This window comes from Saimiri boliviensis, chromosome 14 (assembly GCF_048565385.1).
Source record: "Saimiri boliviensis isolate mSaiBol1 chromosome 14, mSaiBol1.pri, whole genome shotgun sequence".
In the NCBI taxonomy this organism is placed as follows: Eukaryota; Metazoa; Chordata; class Mammalia; order Primates; family Cebidae; genus Saimiri; species Saimiri boliviensis.
In genome coordinates this window covers 14,455,981-14,473,732 of record NC_133462.1, presented here as the reverse complement: position 1 = coordinate 14,473,732, position 17,752 = coordinate 14,455,981, and the positions used below count along the sequence as shown (strand labels likewise).

Sequence of the window (17,752 nt, the reverse complement as noted above, 5' to 3'; positions counted from 1 at the left end):
TCTCCATGAGGTCAGAGATTACTTGCGATGAGGGTGTGAATAAACCTGAAGGGCAGATGGTGGAGGGGAGATCACCCTGATTTGAGGCATAGCACTGAGACTAAGAATTCTATGTATATGTGTAGTGGAGGGGCCGGGATGTGTAGGAAGACAGTTCTCATTAGGATGGAAAACTTATACTAGGGAATAAAGGTAAAGGAAGTGAGAAGGATTTGTAAAAAGCAGAAATGTGAACATATCAAATAGGCTAGAGTAGAACTCTGAGGATTCTGGATTAGGTGAATTAACTAGATTTCAGGAAGGTAATGAGGCAATCATATGCAAGGAAGATTTCAAAGACTGAAGATAAGAAGTCAGTGAGTAGTTCAAGCAACTGTGGAGGTTTTATGGAAATGGAGAGAATGACACAAGCCAGAGATGTTTAAAAAGGACCAAGAGGGTTTTACAAAGTATTGAATCTGGGAAACAAATGAGAATAGGCTGGGGATAAGTATGTCGAAGAGAAACTGGGGATACAGAGAGCATGGACACCAAGGAGGAGGAGACCTGCAGGAATCAGTGTGAGAAACAGTTTAGTGGGAGGAGGAGGAGATCCCGTCCAGATAGAGGCAAAGACATTCTTTCCCTCTCACAAGCATGGCAGTCAGTCCTGTAGGAAAGAGGACAAGAGGGAAGGCCAACGGATCTGCCAGTCTTTCTGAAATACAGAAACTAAACCAGGGCTGCTATATCAGAACCACCCTGGCCAGCACTCCAATCGTAATGCCGACAGTGGCCCCAGCTGAGAGGCCAAGAGAACTTCATTCTGAAGCATCTGTCATGGAAAGAAAAGAAGAAGTCTGGGCACAGTGGCTCACACCTGTAATCACAGAACTTTGAGAGGCCGAGGCAGGTGGATCACGAAGCCAGGAGTTCAAGACCAAGGTCATTGCTTTTTTCTATACCGTTAGAATATTTCACCTTTTGTGGTTGCATCTTTTTCTCATGTCTCAGTTATGGCCTGGCCAAGATGGTGAAAGCCTATCTCTACTAAAAGTACAAAAATTAACTGGGGATGGTGGTGCACACCTGTAGTCCCAGCTACTCAGGAGGCTGAGTCAGGGGAGCTTGAACCTCGGAGGTGGAGGTTGCAGTGAGCCCAGATCACACCAGTGCACTGCAGCCTGGGCAACAGAGCAAGACTCCATCTCAACAACAAAAAAAAAAAAAAGAGAAAAAAATATGAAGGTTATGTTATTTTACAGCTGGGTGCCCCAGGAAGCAGCATGCAGCATGAAGTAGTCTCTAATTCTTCCTTCAAGGAATACATAATTATTGTGGAAAGGTTGCTGGGCGATGATTAGCCAACTATATTCCTGCAGTTTTTAAAAATTCCTCTCACCATGTTTCTAGATTGTCAGTGAGTCTTCTGTCAACTCCATACTGGCCATGCTGTACTCGGGTATTTTTGAAGGCTTTGGGACGTCAGAAAGGATAATTGCTTTTTTCTATACCGTGAGAATATTTCGCCTTTTTGTGGTTGCATCTTTTACTCATGTCTCTCTTATGGCAGCCATGAATAAGACCCTGTCTGGTCTTCTGTCAGTCATGTCACTTGATTGACAGAAGGCCCAGATCAGTGCATTCCAAATTAAGCACTTGGTTTGTACAGAGACTTTGCCTCCCACAGGCAAATATCAAGCAACAAGTATTTTTAAGTAAGTGGAAGAATTGAAATGCTGGTGCATTGCTGTTGAGAATGTGACTTGTTATAACCTCTGTGGAAAATGGTAGGGCTGGTTCCCAAAACAAAGAATTACCATGTGATCCAGCAATTGCAATTTGGCAAATACTGTAAAAATTAAAAGAAATGTGAACAGATATGTGTACACTGATGTTCACAGCAGCATTACTCACAATAGTCAACAGGTGGAAGGAACTGAAAAGTCCATTAAAACATAAGTGAATCGGAAAATGAGGTATATCCATGCAGTGGAATGTTATTCAATCTTACTTAACAAGCAATACAGTTCTGATACATGGTGCAAAGAGGATGAACCCTTTGTGTATACATATATAGTATATGGTATATATAGTCTCTATATATTATATATATAGACTAGATATAGACTATAGTTTATCGTCTATATAGAGTCTATGTATATAGTATATATATATAGACTATATATATTAGAGCATATTGTGTATATATAGTACATACACTATATATACAATATATGGTGTATATGTGTGTCTATATAGATATACATATAGACTCATAATATACTTATATATATAGACTATAAAGTTTATATAGACTATTTATGTATATATAAAGTCTATAAATATATATCTACACACTTTTTGGCACTGCCCTTTCCCTGCCATGCAGAGTCTCCATGGGTGAATCTCTGTATGTCTGCAAGTGTACGTCACTCACCGTCCTCTGTGCTGTGTCCCATGTGCTGTGCCCACAGCCTCATACAGCCACTGACGTCAGAGCCAGGGCACAGCTCAGGAGTCTCCCCTGAGGCTTCCTCTCTGCTTATTTCCCTGCAGCCTGACCCAGGGGACACTTGGCTTCAACTGGCAACTCAATTTAGCCAAATTGAGGACAGGCCACCAGGGCTCTTTCTCCGCACACACGGGTCCCACCCCAGGTGCAGTCAGGCAGGGCCAGTCACAGAGGAGCCTGGAGCAGAGCAGGGAGCAGAGTCTGAGCTGCTCCTCCCTCATCCAAGGGGCTTCCTCCTCTCATTTGGGGGAAAAGTATGAGCTTGTTTCAAAGCCTCAGAAGTTTCTTGAAGCTCACGCAGTAGGTAAAAGAAAACAAAGACGTGACAGAAAGGGATGTGTTGGTGACAGCGAGAAGCAACTGATCTTGAGGACTCTCCTTCTTGTCCCTCTGTGAAGTCTCTTCCACCACGTAGGGCTCAGGGCTGACAAAACCCCTCCCTACGTTGCTCAGGCCGGACACAAAGTCAGTCATGAGAAATGAGAAAAACAAGGAAAACAGAGTCTGTAGAGACAAATTAGGAGGATTCAGGAGGAGAATTTAGGATTTGCTTGTGCCTACAGGACACAGTCTGGGAATAAAAATGTTTTCCTGACTTTCTCTGAAAGCCAGATAGACTCCATCTAAAAACTTACTGCCAATGATGCTGGGATTCACTTACCAGTGACTCTGATTTTCTTCAATGCGAAGTTTTTCTTGCCAGTGACTGAGTTACTAGCAGAACAAACATAGAGCCCGCTATTCCTTGTAGTGATTTGTGGGACATAGATCTCTTGTCCTGCTGGCAGGAACGTCCCATTAACCATCCAACGATACTCTGCGGGTGGGTTAGAATCCGCGAAGCAGGAGAGGTGGAGGTTTCCTCCTTGACGGTAAAGGGTATCTGAAGGAGAAATCCTGGGGACGTCTGGACCATCTGGAGCAAAGAGAATAAAGCCACAGGTGATGTCCTCTGAGGGAAGGGGATGGTCCTGGTCAGTTAAAGGGATACAGTGTTCCTCTGAGCCAAGACACACCCTGAAGTCCCAGCAACCCCCTCTGTGTTCACTGAGCCGAAGCCTGAAGTATTCACCTGTTTCTCCCATCACAAGCTGTGGACCCCAAGTCTACCATGACAAGAGCATCCCTTCCCCTATATTCTTGGTCAAGACTGTGCCCACCCAGGTTTTCCCAGGGCAGGAAGTCATGGCCAGCTCAGGTGTCCAGAAGTAAAGGTGTCTGGACTTGAACCCGAGAGAGACTGAGAGTCCTGGCCTCTGGCTATTTGGATTTTAGCTGGTGACCTGGCCCACAGAGGAACAATAGATACTCACAGAGGACATTTAGGGTGACTGGGTCACCGCGGATGGGACCCTGTAAGGTCTGGATTCCACATTGATAGGATCCTGTGTCATTTCTCATGACTCTGCGTAGAGTGAGGGTCCTGTTGTCATCAGACCATTGCATCCTGGGACTGAACGGGAGGCTCTGACCATTTACCCACCACACGTAGGTGGCATATCGAACTTCAGGTGTACAGGTTATGTTGATCTCATCCTGATGTTCCACGGCATTGAATTTGTTGCTGGCGTTGGAGGATTTGGGCAGCTCCGCTGTGGAGATAACAGAGAGAAGATTGCCCCATGTGGCATCTTTCAATCAGAGTCGCATCTCCCACCTCTCAGCCCACCCAAGTCCTTGAAAGCCAGTGGCAGGTATGTGTGTCACAAGGCAGATGTACTATGATCTAAGGGCTCCAGACTGTGAGGCCACCTGCTCTGTCTTAGGGAAGCACAGGCTTTGTCAGGTGTGAACTGAGCAGCAGTGTTGGGTGATGAACAGACATGTGAGTGGGAGTCACAGCCCCCGGTGCCCCTCCCAGTCCTTCCCTAATCAGCTGACTGGCTGGCCCACCTTGGGTTTCCTTACCTGGAATGTGCAATTTGGTCTGTTCCAAATTCCATCCTACTTTGCCCCCTTAGATGTGTTTTCTCTGTAGCTTCCCTTTCCAAGAACATTCTAGAGATGAGTAATAATGGGGCTTCCCATTGTCCTGAAACCCTACAGATACTGAGCAGCCTGGCCTAGGAATGGATGTTTCAGCAGAAATAACCCAGGAAAGACCAGAGTCAAGCCCGGAGGTCAGTTCAGCCATCAGGCAGTGGAGGCACAAGGTGGGGCAGTTTTCCTCAGATGTTTCAGAGTGACTGATTTGAGCCAGTGACCTCTAAAGATAGAGCAGAGTCCAAGGAATGACCTGGAAAGAGTGAAGGGGACAGGCAAGAGCTGGTGGCTTTGGAGCAGAACCATGTTCCCTGTCCTGGGTTCTTGAAGTTTCCTCTCCTTCTGCAGAGGGCAGGTGAGAACCATGGAAATCTTTCTAGCAGTACACGTGGACATTTGCAAACGCAAGGCTGACTGGTGGAAATGGGGAGCATGAACTGCTGGGAATCTGGTCCTGATGGACCGTGTGTGTTTGATGGGTAGGAGACAGATATTTGGGAAGAAGTTTTGCAAATATTTTCTTTCATTGGACATTCTAGTCTGATTCCGTGGGGCTGACTACTCTAGGGACCTCATATAAGTGGATTCCAGAGTGAATCAGAGGAGAGACTGCTGGTTGCCAGGAGCTGGTAGTGGGGAGAAGAGGGAATTATTGGTGGGTGTGCAGTTTCAGTTACGGGAGATGGGGAGGTTCTAGAGGTCTGCTGTACAGCTTGATGCCCATAGTTCACACAGATTGAGCGTTTCTTATGCATAAGACTGAGGATGAAAAGGGTTTTGTATTTCTGACATTTTTGTGATTCTGAAATATTTGCAATATAGTTACTGATTTAGTGTCAAATCTGAGAGATTCAAATTCCAAAATGCTCCAGTGAGCATTTCTTTTCAGCATCAGATTAGTAGGCAAAAGTGGGAGGTGACAAGTCAGATGTATTCCTGCCTTCTTTTTTTCCTCACCACATTTCTAGCTTGGTGATTAGTCTTTGGTGAATTCCATACTGGCCATGCTGCACTCATATATTTTTGAATGTTTTGAGATGTGAGAAGGGTGATGGTTATTTTCTGTGTCATCAGAACTTTCCACCTTACCACGGTTGCTTCTTTGTCTCAGTGTCTTTGTTGTGGCAGTCATTAATAAGACCTGTCAGGTCAGATTTAGGACAGATTTTTCTAATTCTGCAAAAAATGTTACTGGGATTCCGGTAGGGGTTGTGTTGAAGATGCAGCTCACTTTGGGTACTACTGTCTTCCTAACAGTATTAAGTCTTTCAATCCATGCAAATGGAATCTTTTTCCATTTATTGATGTCATCTTTTATTTCTTTCAGCAATGTTTTGTAGTTTTCAGAGGAGAATGCTTTGACATTTCTGGTTAAAGTTATTCCAAAATATTTTATTCTTTTTGATGTTAATGTCAATTGAAATTCTTTTCTTAATTTCCTTTCAGATTGTTCATTGTTAGTGTAGAGTCTAAAGAATCATCTAGAAAGAGTGAAGTGGACAGGCAAAAGCTGGTGGCTTTGGAGTAGAAATATCCCCTGTCATGGGTTTTTGATGTCCCCTCTCCCTTTGCAGAGGGCAGGTGGCCCTTTCCTGATATCCAGATAGATCTCACTGGGAAACACTGCCACTGCTCTAGGAATCCACTTACCAGGGACTATGATCCTCTTGATTATGAGAGTTGTTCTGCCAGTGTCTGAGTTATGGATGACACAGTTATAGACCATCTATATGTTTTAGTGATTTGGGGAATAAAGAACACTTGTGCTGATTGCTGGAACTTCCCATCAATCAGCCAAAAATGCTCTTTCTGTGGGTGAGAGTCTGTGAGGCAGGAGACATTGGGGATTTCCCCTGAATGGTGATAGTTGCATGAAGAAGAAATGGTAGGGGCATCCAGGCCATCTGGAGCAAAGAGAATAAAGCCACAGGTGATATTGTCAGGGGGTGGAGGAAGCTCCTGATCTGTGGAAGGGCCACAGTGACCATGTGAACCAGTCACAACACGGAAGTCCCAGGGAAACCTTTGCCGTGTTCACTGATGTGGAGCCTGAGACACTCACCTGTTTCTTTCATCACAAGCTGCGGACCCTGAGCCTCCCGTGACAGGAGGAGCCCCTTTCTTCCTATTGTTGATTGAGGCTAGGCCTACTCTGGTTTGCCCAGGGCAGAAAATCATGGCCAGCTTCGATGTCCAGGGGTAAAGATCTCTGTACTTGGACCTGAGAGGCCTGGCCACTGGCCATGTGTATCTGGGATGGACGCCGGGGCCCACAGAGGAACAGAAGATACTCACGAAGGACATTCAGGGTGACTGGATCACTGCGGCGGGCCCTCACTGGGTTCCTCACTTCGCATTCATACGATCCTGCATCATTCTCCGTGACATTGAATAGAATGAGGGTTCTGTTGTTATTGGACAGCTCCCACGTGCTAGTGATTGGGAGGCTCTGACCATTCATCCACCACAGGTAGCTTGCGTTCTGAATCTCAGGTTCACAGGTTAAGGTCACAGTGTCAGTCTTCCTGGCGTTTGAGTTGCTGCTGGCAATGGAGGGCTTGGAAGTCTCCACTGTGCAGATAACAGAGAGAAGATTACCCTGTGTGGCACCTTTGATTCCTCCAAAGGCATTTTTCAGTGAGAGTTGGCATCTCCCACCTCTCAGCTTACGGAAGTCCTTAAAAGCCCATGGCAGGTGTGTGTGTGTTACAAGACAGATGCATGGCAATCTGAAGGCTCAGAGATAGTGAGGCTGCCTGCTTTATGTGGGAGAAGTACAGAGTTTCTCAAGCGTGAATAGAGCAGGTCTGTTGGGTCATGGAAAGACACAGGACCAAGAGTCACAGCTCCCGGTGCGTCTCTGAGCCCCTCCCTCTCCAGCTGCCTGCCTGGCCCACCTTGTGGTCCTCACCTGGAACATGCAGCTGCTGGAATCTTTTCAGCTTCAGTTTTACTTCCCCCCCTTCCCTGGTATGTTTTCTCTGCAGCTTCTCTTTCCAAGGACATCCTAGAGATGGGTGATGATGGAACTTACCATTGTCCTTTGGGTACCCTGTGGGTACTGGGCAGCCTGGCCTGGGACTGGGTACTTCAGCAGAAGTAACACAGGGGAGGCCAGGGGCAAGCCGGGAGGTCAGTTCAGCCATCAGGCAGTGGAGGCACAAGGTGGGGCAGTTTCCCCGGGGGTTTCTTAGTGACTGACTTGAGCCAGTGATTCTAAAGATAGAGCAGAGTCCAAGGAATGATCTAGAAAGAGTGAAGGGGACAGGCAAGAGCTGGTGGCTTTGGAGCAAGACCATGTTCCCTGTTGTGGGTCCATGATGTTCTCTTTCTCCTTGTAGAGCGAAGGTGAGGACCATGTGGATCTTTCTAGAAATACATGTGGATGTCTGCAAATGCAGACCTGACTGGTGGGAAGGGGGAGCATGAACTGCCGGAAAGCTGGACTTCATGGATCATATGTGTCTGATGGACATAAGACCAAAATTTGGGAAGAAATCTTGCAGATACTTGGTCTCATTAGACATTCTACTCTGTGATTCCATGATTTTGACTACTCTGTGGACCTCATATCAGTGGATCCCAGAGTGAGTCAGAGCATAGAATGGTAGTTGCCAGGAGCTGGGGTCAGGGGAATAGGGCATTGTTCAATGGGTGTGCAGTTTCAGTTAGGCAGGATGAGGTGGTTCTAGAGATCTGCTGTACAGCTTCATGCCTGTAGTTGACACGAATAAAGCATTCCTTATGCAGAAAGCCTAAAACCAGAAGTGTTTTGGATTTCTAAGTTGGTTTGATTTTGGAATATTTGCAGTGTACTTACTGGTTTGACATCCAAAATCTGAAAAAGTTTAAATCCAAAATGCCCCAGTGAGCACTTCTTTTTCGCACTGCAGAAGTGGTCAGAAGTGTTGGGTTTGGGGGCATTTCAGATTTTGGATTTTTAGATTTTGGATGCTCAATTGGTAATACTGTAAAAAGTTGTCAGGAGTGCAGACCTCATGTTATGTTCTGACTCTAGTAACAAAAAATATTTGGTGGCAACAGGAAAATGTTTTCATAAGTGGAAATTTTTATTGGTGGTCCAAACATCTAAGATCAATTGCTGGCAGTAGTATTTCTCTTGATACCAAAATAAGGTTTAGGTGTGTTGTGAATTCTAGCAGGATCACACTTTGCTCAAAGGAAGAAGCAGAAGGTGAGTTAAAATGAGCCACTCCCTAAGTACAGAGTCCCAGTAAAAGGACAGAACTGGTGAGAGAGAGTCTTAGGTGTGTCAATTCCATAAAGGGAGGAATGATGCCAAATTAAGAGAAGTGATGTGTGTTAGGTTAGTAAATACAGAAAGAGCTCCCTCCTCATTTCTGTGCAGTGTTAGGAAAAATGGGGAGGAGCCCAAAACAGGTATGTGAAATGCTTTCTTCATTTTCTCTTAACCTCAGGAAACACAACTAGAGTTTCAGTTCATGTTAATTAGGAAGAATCTAAGTGAGATGCCAGTGGCTCTTGTGTCTTTCCACATGAAGAACGTATGAAAATGGCATCACCATGAGGAAACAGGTGTATGTGGAACAGACAGTAAAACCATCAGATAGCGCCCACCCGGTCACCTCCAACTGGCCCCCCAAACCACCAGTATTCCCCTTACATGTATGTTACAGACTTGGTAGTTGACCCACAACAATAAAATTTAAAAATTACTATTTTCAATGCAAAATATTAAACATGTAGTTAAATATGTTGTTCTGCTTCTTTTCCCTCCCTTTTGAACTTTCCTGTTTCAGTTTTGAACGTTTCTATTGACACATCCTCCAGCTAGGGATTCTTTCCTGAGCTGTGTCCAGTCTATCAGTAAGCCCATCAAAGGCATTCTTCATTTCTCTTAACAGTATTTTTCATCTCTAGCATTTCTGTTGATTCTTTCTTAGAATGTTCATCTCTCTGCTTACATCATTCATCTGTTCCTGCATGGTGTCTACTTTTTAAATTACAATCCTTAACCTCGTTTCTTTTGAATTCTCAGTCTGGGGTGGTTGCAGTGGCTCACATCTGTAATCCCAGCACTTTGGGAGGCTGACACAGGCAGATCACCTGAGGTTGGGAGTTTGAGACCTACTTGACTGACATGGAGAAACCCCGTCTCTCCTAAGAATACAAAATTAGCCAGCCATGGTGGCAGGAGCCTGCAATCCCAGCTACTTGGGAGGCTGAGGCAGGAGATTTGCTTGAACCCGGGAGGGAGAGGTTGCAGTGAGCCAAGATCGTGCCACTGCACTCCAGCCTGGGCAACAAGAGCAAAAACTCCATATAAAAAAGAAAAAAGTTCCCAGTCTGACAATTTCAAGATATCTGCCACATCTGTGTTCTGTTCTGATCCTTGCTCTGTCTTTCATATTGCACATATATATATATATATATATATATGTCATAGTCTGTCTTGTATGTTTTGTGGAAAGTCAGACATGATGTACTGGGTAAAGGGACTTGAGAGAGCAGGCATTCAGTGATGTGGTGGTGAGTGTGGAGAGGAAAGGGTTCTGTGGTCATGGATGAGGTCTGTGTCCTAGGCTGTGAGTGTCAGAAGTGTCCCTGGGCTGTGAATGTCACAAGTGCCTCTCAGGCTGTTCTTCATTTTAGGTGAGACATAATGGCCAGAGGAATTTGGAGTTGGATATTTTCTCCTCTCCAGTCCAGTTAGGCTTTGACAAAACCCTAGCTGATCAGGCTGTGGTAAAATAGTTTCTCTTAAAGGCAGGTCTTATTAAGTAGAATAGAATTCACTGGCATATCTTCAAGTTGTTCCTTTACCCTCCCCACACAGAAAGGATGAGGAGATTTTTAGTGAATATTCACTGCAAAAACCTGGTAGAGCTCCAGGAGCTAAGAGTCACAAAAAGTGCCCCTGTTGTCAAAAGTGGTCCATCCCCTCGACTGTTTCCCTCTGGGTCTTGTCTGCACTGATTCTTTGGCAACTCACCAGTTACAGGTCAGGTTCTCTGTTCCCAGCACTAGTTCCCCCTGGGGATTCTGCACCTGGGTTTCTGCTCAGATGAGGTTGCTGATCTGTCTTTGCCTGTCACTCTGTCCAATATGTGGGTCAGTTGTCACCGAGACCTCACATCTCTGAGGGATTTTGAAGAGTTGTTGATTTTTGAGTTTGTCAGCGTTTTACTTGCTGTTAGAACCGAATGACAAATCTCCAGCTTGTTATATGCCTGACAGGAAACCAGAAGCCTCTAGGAAGTGACTGGAGAATGTGAGCTCCACAGCAGGTTGAGGACGGAATCACAAGTGACATGGGTGAAGTGAGCCCATGGGGTTTGGGGACTGCAGGCTTGTCCAGCCTGTGACACCCTGGTGAGTGTCACAACAGTGAGAGCAAACTAGATGGCTGACTCCATCCGGTGTCTAGCCTCAGGCTGGCTGTCCTCACTCATTCCTGGGCATAGGCCAGGCCAACCATGGGCGGAATTTAGTTTATAGTTTAACTTGGAAGCAAGAGTGATAATAGTTCCTCCGTGAAACTAATTCCCTTATTGCCCAGAGACTACCTTTGTAAAACTAATGAATGATCATGAGATTAAGATTATAGGAGCAGCCTGAATTCTGCTAAAATGTAGGCACAGTCTATAGTCCCTTACTGTTCCAATGTCATTATCCCAGAGTTTACAAAATGTGTGACTAATTGCTCCATAGATAACATCACTATTGTAGAAGCGGAGATTGGTCTTTTGAGACGTTTCTCAGATTTTGCATTCTAGCAACCAGTTGACATCATCCGTACCCATGACTAACGGCTCATCCAGTCATGTGGCACCCACCTAGAGGCAGATTCCACAAAGACAGATCATTTCCCCCACCTGCATGATTTCATCCCCAAACTATTAGCAGTACTTATTTTTTAATCTTGTGTCCCTGAAACTTCTTGAAAATCTTTTTTTTTTTTTTTTCTTGAGACAGAGTCTTGCTCTGTCACCCAGGCTGGTGTGCAATGGTGCAATCTCAGCTCACTGCATCCTCCGCCTCCCGGATTCAAGTGATTCTCCTGCCTCATCCTCCCTAATATCTGGGACTACAGGCATGTGCCACTACGCCCTGCTAATTTTTTGTATTTTTTGTAGAGACAGGGTATCACCGTGTTAGCCACGATGGTCTCGATCTCCTGACCTTGTGATCTGCCCGCCTCAGCCTCCCAAAGTGCTGGAATTACAGGCATGAGCCACTGCATCCAGCCAATTCCTTGAACATCTCTAACTTTTGATCTAGTGAGGAGGCTGATTTGAGAAATAATAAACCTCTGTCCTCCTGTGTGGCAGACATAAAGTAATGATAATCTTTCTTTACAGCAAATCATATCTCTACAAATTGGTATTGTTTGTGCAGGAGACCAGAAGAACTTGTCTGGCAGTTACAGGAGTGGATGGAGGTGCTGCCCATCCCTGTTCCATGGTCTTTTCCACAGGTCGGCCTCACACAGGGAAAGAGCCCTGGATGGGGACACAGTGGAAGCTCATTCTCTTAGTGACCTGGGGACATGGGCTGGAGATGTCCTGGCAGGAGTGGCAACTCCGGCTGATTTGTGTGCTTTTCCCAATTCCTGGGAGGTGTGCCAGGACACACTGTGAGTGGGAAGGGAACAGAATCGTCAGCCCAGTTAGAGGGAATGTCTGGAGAATTCCTAAGGTGGAGGAAACTGTGTAGGACACGCCTTGCCAGTTAGAATGAAGGGGGAGGAAGATGAGGGACACAGGAGCAGAGAGAGCCAGAGACCCCCATGGCAGTGAGCAGAGGGGGCTACAGTGACCTCAGAGACCCGAGGGACCAGGTTCCCCCAGTGCCACAGTCCAGGACCAGGGAGCCCTGAAAACCTTCCAGTGGCCAAGGAGCTTCAAAGTCACACGAGGTGGGATGGCTTTAGGGGCAAGAGGTAGAGGGGGGATGAAACATAGGCGTCAGCCTCTGAAGGACAAGGAAGACGTGTGGCTGGAACCTCCTAGGATTCTGCGTCCAGGATCCAGTCTCTAAAGAGGTTACGGATCATTCATTCCTTCATTCAATTCCTTTTTTGACGTGACAGCTCCTGAGTATGTGTCTCTCGCTGGGCCTGTGCTGGTGCAGGGCGTGAGTGGGGAAAGAAAACAAAGGCCTCTCCTGTATCCTCTCACGAGAGTGACATCACCACTTTGGAAAACACAGGATTTTAGATTCAGTGATGGAGGTTAAGATCTAAGGGGGAGGCCTGGACAGTTTTTGCCCTGACTCTGACAGTTGAGGCAGGCGACTGAGTTCTGGAGTACAAACTAATCAGCTGTCCATTTGTTCTCACTTCTCTGAGGTGTGGATGCCTAAGAAGAAAGGATTTGAGCCAGTAAATGACTGTGGGGTCCTTAGACCCCAGGAAGCCCTCCCTTCTGGTGGAGAGGATGGGCCTGTGGCTGCAGACAGACCTCATGGGACTCTGATGCCCTTGGTGTTTGTGTGACTCTGGTTCGGTGACTGTGCCTTCCTGTGCCTCCATTTTCTCTCCATCAAATAAGCTTTTTCACCATCAAAGTGTGTGGCTTTTCATGCTATCTGTAAATACACTTTAAATCACTCACCTGACCTAACGCTTGGCACAGAGGAGGTGTTCACACAAACAGCATTTACTATGACTTGCCTCCATGAGAGAGCACCTTTAGGTCAGATTCCTGTGCTCAAGCTGCTGCCAGGTACATCTTCTATCTTCTGTTTCTGCTTCTGGGGACACTGGACTTTCTATGGAATGTCCTAAACCTCCCAAGGTAGTTGGCAGATGGCCTACAAAGCTTGTCTTTCTGTCCTCTCTACTCTGAGTATGAGGTGAAGAAGGTTCTGTCCTTGCCCAGATGAGACTCTGAGGGCTGAGCCCTGGCTGGTGAGCAGCTCCAGGAGCCACAGTCCTCAGGCAGTTGGTAAATCCTTGCTCCCAGTAAGCCCTGCCCAGGAAGCCACAACCCAGCCCTCGCACAGGCTCCTCAGCTTTATCTGGAGTAAGGATTTTGGGATAGAGGTCTGGGGTTGGGGCTTCTAGGGCTGAGCTTCTCTGGGAGTATCCCAGGGGACCCCTCAGGCCAAGCCCTACTCCATTCTCCAGGGCCTTCCTCGGGGTCAGGTTTATGGAGAGGGCATGAGGTGCTTGGCTGAGACTGATCCCCTTCTGAGTCCCCCCTATCAGACTGTCCTTCCTCTGCAGTGAATGTCTGCAGGGTCTGGATGCAGGAAAGGAATTCCGATCTGTTGAAGTTTGTCTCCCGTGTGTGTGTCCTGTGCTAAATGTCCAAACCCCAACATGGGACATAATGCAGAGAGGGACACAGACAGTCCAGGTCTGACAATCCTGTGTGTGCAAAGTAGGAGTGACCACCCGCGACCCGACACCACCCGAGGATCATGTGTAATCACTCACGGTATAAGGTGAAATGTCCAGTTACTCCTTTATTCCTTTCACCTCGCGTGGTGACTTGTAGGGTGTAGGATCCTGTGTCATTCTGGGTGACGTTCTGGATCAGCAGGGAAGCATTGGAAAATATTTGTTCTCGTCCACTGTATGCGGGCCCCGTTAGAGTTATTTGAGTGTCTATTAAATATGCTGTAAGGTAATGGCGGATGTCCATCACTTTCCCTCTGTACCAACTGTAGCCAGTAGAATTCTGGGGCAAATTGTGGACTTGTAGAAGAACATCCTTCCCCTCTTTAACAACGTGTGGCTGGGCTTCAATCATGACTTGGGCAGTGGTAGGTGGGTTCCAGAAGTTTAAAAGTGATGCTAGGAGGTAGAGAGAGCATCTGTCAATATGGAGACCGATATACTGGATATACTGGAGTGAAGAGATGGGGCTCTGGGTCCTCAGAAGGTCTCTTCAATCCTCAGCCGTGAAGAGACACACACATACACCGTGTGTGTGTGTGTGTGTGTGTGTGTGTGTGTGTGTGTGTGTCCTACTGTTCTACTGGGTCAAGGTCAACAGCATGACCCCCATCCCTTCAACACTTCTGACCTTGGCCTTTTTGCTGTTTGGAATCCTCTTCCGTAAGGGCTGCCTGTCTCCCTCCCCTCTGCCCTCAGATCCGGTTCACATCAGGGCACCCTTAGAAGCCTTCTTTCTTGACACCTCCTCCGGAGACCCTGGGTCTTCCCTTTCTGACCTTTCCCTGCTCTGTTCCCTCCAGGGCTCTTGTCAACACCTGACCTCACATTCTAGATCTCTTTGCATGCTTGTCTTCCTCCCCATGAGAGCATGAGCTGCATGAGGACAGATGCTTTGTGATCTTGGTTGCACCCTAGTACCCGGGAAAGACTGCAGACTCCTGTAGATGTGAGAATTCCCAGGGCCCTCCACATCCTGGTGGTGATTTTTTCCTTTTCCAGTTGTTGAGGTTTTTGGCTCAGGACTCTGTTTCATTCCCTGCTTATGTTTTTAAGTGTCATCTGATACAGTTATTGTCATTTTACAAAATGTAGTGGCCAGTGATAATTAACCAGGAAAACGGAACACTTGAGATTTTCCTGCCTCTTACCAATTCCAGTTCACTGAGATTTTCCTGTTTTGACCCCGATCCTTTTCTGGTGTATTTCCCCCTGTCTAGGCTCCAACAGAGCCTTCTTTCTGTTTTAGAGCCCCGTCCTCCCCAGGAGACCCCAGCCCGTAACTGCGCTTCCTCCTCCTGTCCTCTCCCAGGAAGTTCACTCCTCACCTGTGAGCAGGAACCCCTGCCAGGTGATGCGCTGTGTGCAGGGAGGTGCTAAGGGGACCAGCATGGTCTCCGCTGCCTGCGTGTCCTCCTCTGTGGAGATGAGCCTGGGATCCAGAAACTTTCAGATCACGGCTGCCAGCTCTGCTGTCCTTCCTCCTTCTGCACGGAGCCTCTTCCCAGGGCAGGAGCACTTCTCAGGCTCATGGGTGGGGTCTGTACCCAGGACACCTCTCGTCCCCTCCCCTCAGTCCTGCCTCCTTTCCCTCCTTCTCTTTTTCCTTTTGTCTGTTTTTCAGGCCCCTGGGAACTGCTCTGCCTCCTTCACCAGTGATTCTCTCACCCACGTCTTCACATCCTATGTGCAGAAACAGACACACACATACACACGAAAGAGACACACACAGACACATACAGTCCCACACATACCCTATAGGTTGGGCAAGCACAGTCCTGAGCCTCAGACTCCTGCTGTCCCCATGGTCTGGGTCAGGATGCACATTCACAGCCTTTGCCCTGTCTCATCCCTGTCTGGCTCTTCCCTTCAGTGCATGGGCCCGGGGCTGCACCAGGTCCCTGTCCCAGGGACGCCCGACTGTGCTGTGGGTGAGCTGAGTGTTGGCTGGTGAGAGGGCCCCTTCCTTCTCTGATTGCCTCTAACTTGGCTGCACCTTCCACGGATGGATATTCAGGACCTGGGTGTCCCAGAGGAAACTGTCTTCCCTGGAGGTATGCACGGTAAATCTCTCATGCTTCTTGGAAGGAGAGGGCTGTGCTGGTTGCTCAGTGTGGGCTGAGTCCCATGGTCACAGGGACAGTTCTCAGTCATTCTCTTGCTCCCTGGGGTCTGACAGCTGAGCTGGGGTTCAGGGTTTTTCATGTTCTTCCTGACCATCTTGGGTGTCCTCTCTTCTCTGCCCAGCTGATTGTGCTGTGGTCCCCACACCTTTCCTGTGGTGGTGCCACAGGATGTTGGGGTTGACTCGGGGTGGCTGGCAAAATATTAGGGAAATATTAGGGAAAGTTAGAAGAATATAGTCTCATACCTTTTGGAAGTCCTAAAGGCTTTGCTGGAACAGGCTGAAGGCAGCCAGTTCATGATGTTAGACTTTTAAGTCACAGGGTAAAAGAGCAATCAAGTTTCCCAGCTACATCTGTTTACCCCACATCCCTTTGTCTCTACTCTGATTTCTTTGATCATGTAACCTTTCTACAGGATGACCGTCTCAGTGGAGGTCAAAGGCAAATTACCCCTTAATAGTGTTTACTCTGGGTCGCAGAACCTAAAGCGGTTATTGTTCATGAAACCACTCTTAACCGTGTTAATTATCCACAAGCATGTTGACTTAGAACCTCTGTTCTGAAATGTATCCTGAATAAATGTGAGGATAGAGAGGGAGTGTTGGTCAGTTGGCTGCAGTTGCCTCTGAAAGCCGCCGATGACCATCCCTAGCCCACTGGAATCACTGTAATGGGTGTGAGAGTGCATTTACTCATCTGTTGCTGAGTCAGGTCTGCAGGACAGACCTCTGCAGCTGGTGGTGACCCCAACATGATCGAGGTCTCAGCAGGAAGCGGGGAGTTACCCAGGAATCCTGCAGGACATGGCTCGTTAACACTCGGCGGGGGAAGCCTGGGACAGAGCAGGGGCTCAGAACTGGAGAGATTCATCCTGACTGCGTGGCCATGATGGGCTCAGCCCTCCATGTGCTGACATGCTCAGGGGTCTGTTCTGAGGGTTTTGACCTGGCCAAGCTGCTCTCTAGAGGAAGAAAAGGCAGTGGCCAGGGAGTCTGTCTGGAGGGACGTTGCTCACACCTGAGAGGGCGAGTGAGGATGGGTTGTTTCTGGGAGCAAAGAGAACTAGTACCCCCCGTTTTCCCCCATGTACACAGGAGAGGTCTGTTTTCCCTCCTGACTTCACCAGGGACAGCCGGGGGTAGGCAGCCACATCCCAGATGGTGCCCGTGTGTGACCGTCACACGCACTGAGCCTCCTGGGGTGCAGCGGGCAGGTCACAGGGTATCTGGCTGATTCCCAGGGACTGTGTGGGCCCCCAGGCAGCCGCTGTTCTGTGTCAGTGCTAGGCTTGGCCTGGGATGCCCCAGAGAACAGGACGGATGGAGCGTGGGTGGGCATTTAGAGAGCAGTGACAGAAAGAGTTGATGAGGATGGAAGGAGTTCATGAAGGGAACGTGCCCAGGGTGGCTTCACGTGCACCAGCGCTGTCCTGGGAGATGTCCTATTGGCTGAGACCCAAGAAGGAAGGAATATGGGGGAAGGAGCTGTTTGTAGAGGGAGCGGCCGCCAGGCTGTAGGGAGGAGCTGACAGAGTCCCTGTGGGGATCTCAGAGGGCAAGGAGGATGTGGGAGGATGTGAGCCAAGGTGACCCTGGTGCGGGTGGACCATGCTGGGCTGTGGGCCCTGAGAGAAGTCAGCATCCCCCAGGGAGGCTCCAAGCCAGGAGGAACTCTTCCGCCCTCTGGTGGATGGGGAGGGAAGTGTGGACCGCAGCATTCCCAGGCCAGGCTGCCGTGTTTTATTCCCCCTGGATCTGCTCATTC

General features: G+C 47.9%; 1 protein-coding gene and 1 long non-coding RNA gene across 12 annotated transcripts in view; one reads left to right on the top strand and one right to left on the bottom strand.

Annotated features, from left to right (window-relative positions):
• Positions 1-17,752, top strand: part of LOC120362736 (uncharacterized) — a 403,841-nt gene that overhangs the window by 370,423 nt on the left and 15,666 nt on the right. The window lies entirely within an intron of this gene.
• Positions 573-15,324, bottom strand: LOC141579912 (pregnancy-specific beta-1-glycoprotein 7-like). Its single transcript, XM_074385520.1, has 6 exons — positions 15,191-15,324; positions 13,902-14,261; positions 6,629-7,048; positions 3,808-4,086; positions 3,156-3,410; positions 573-649 (listed from the first exon to the last, which is right to left on the bottom strand). Exons 1-6 carry the CDS (start codon positions 15,252-15,254, stop codon positions 573-575), a joined length of 1,455 nt encoding a protein of 484 aa, XP_074241621.1. The 5' UTR covers positions 15,255-15,324.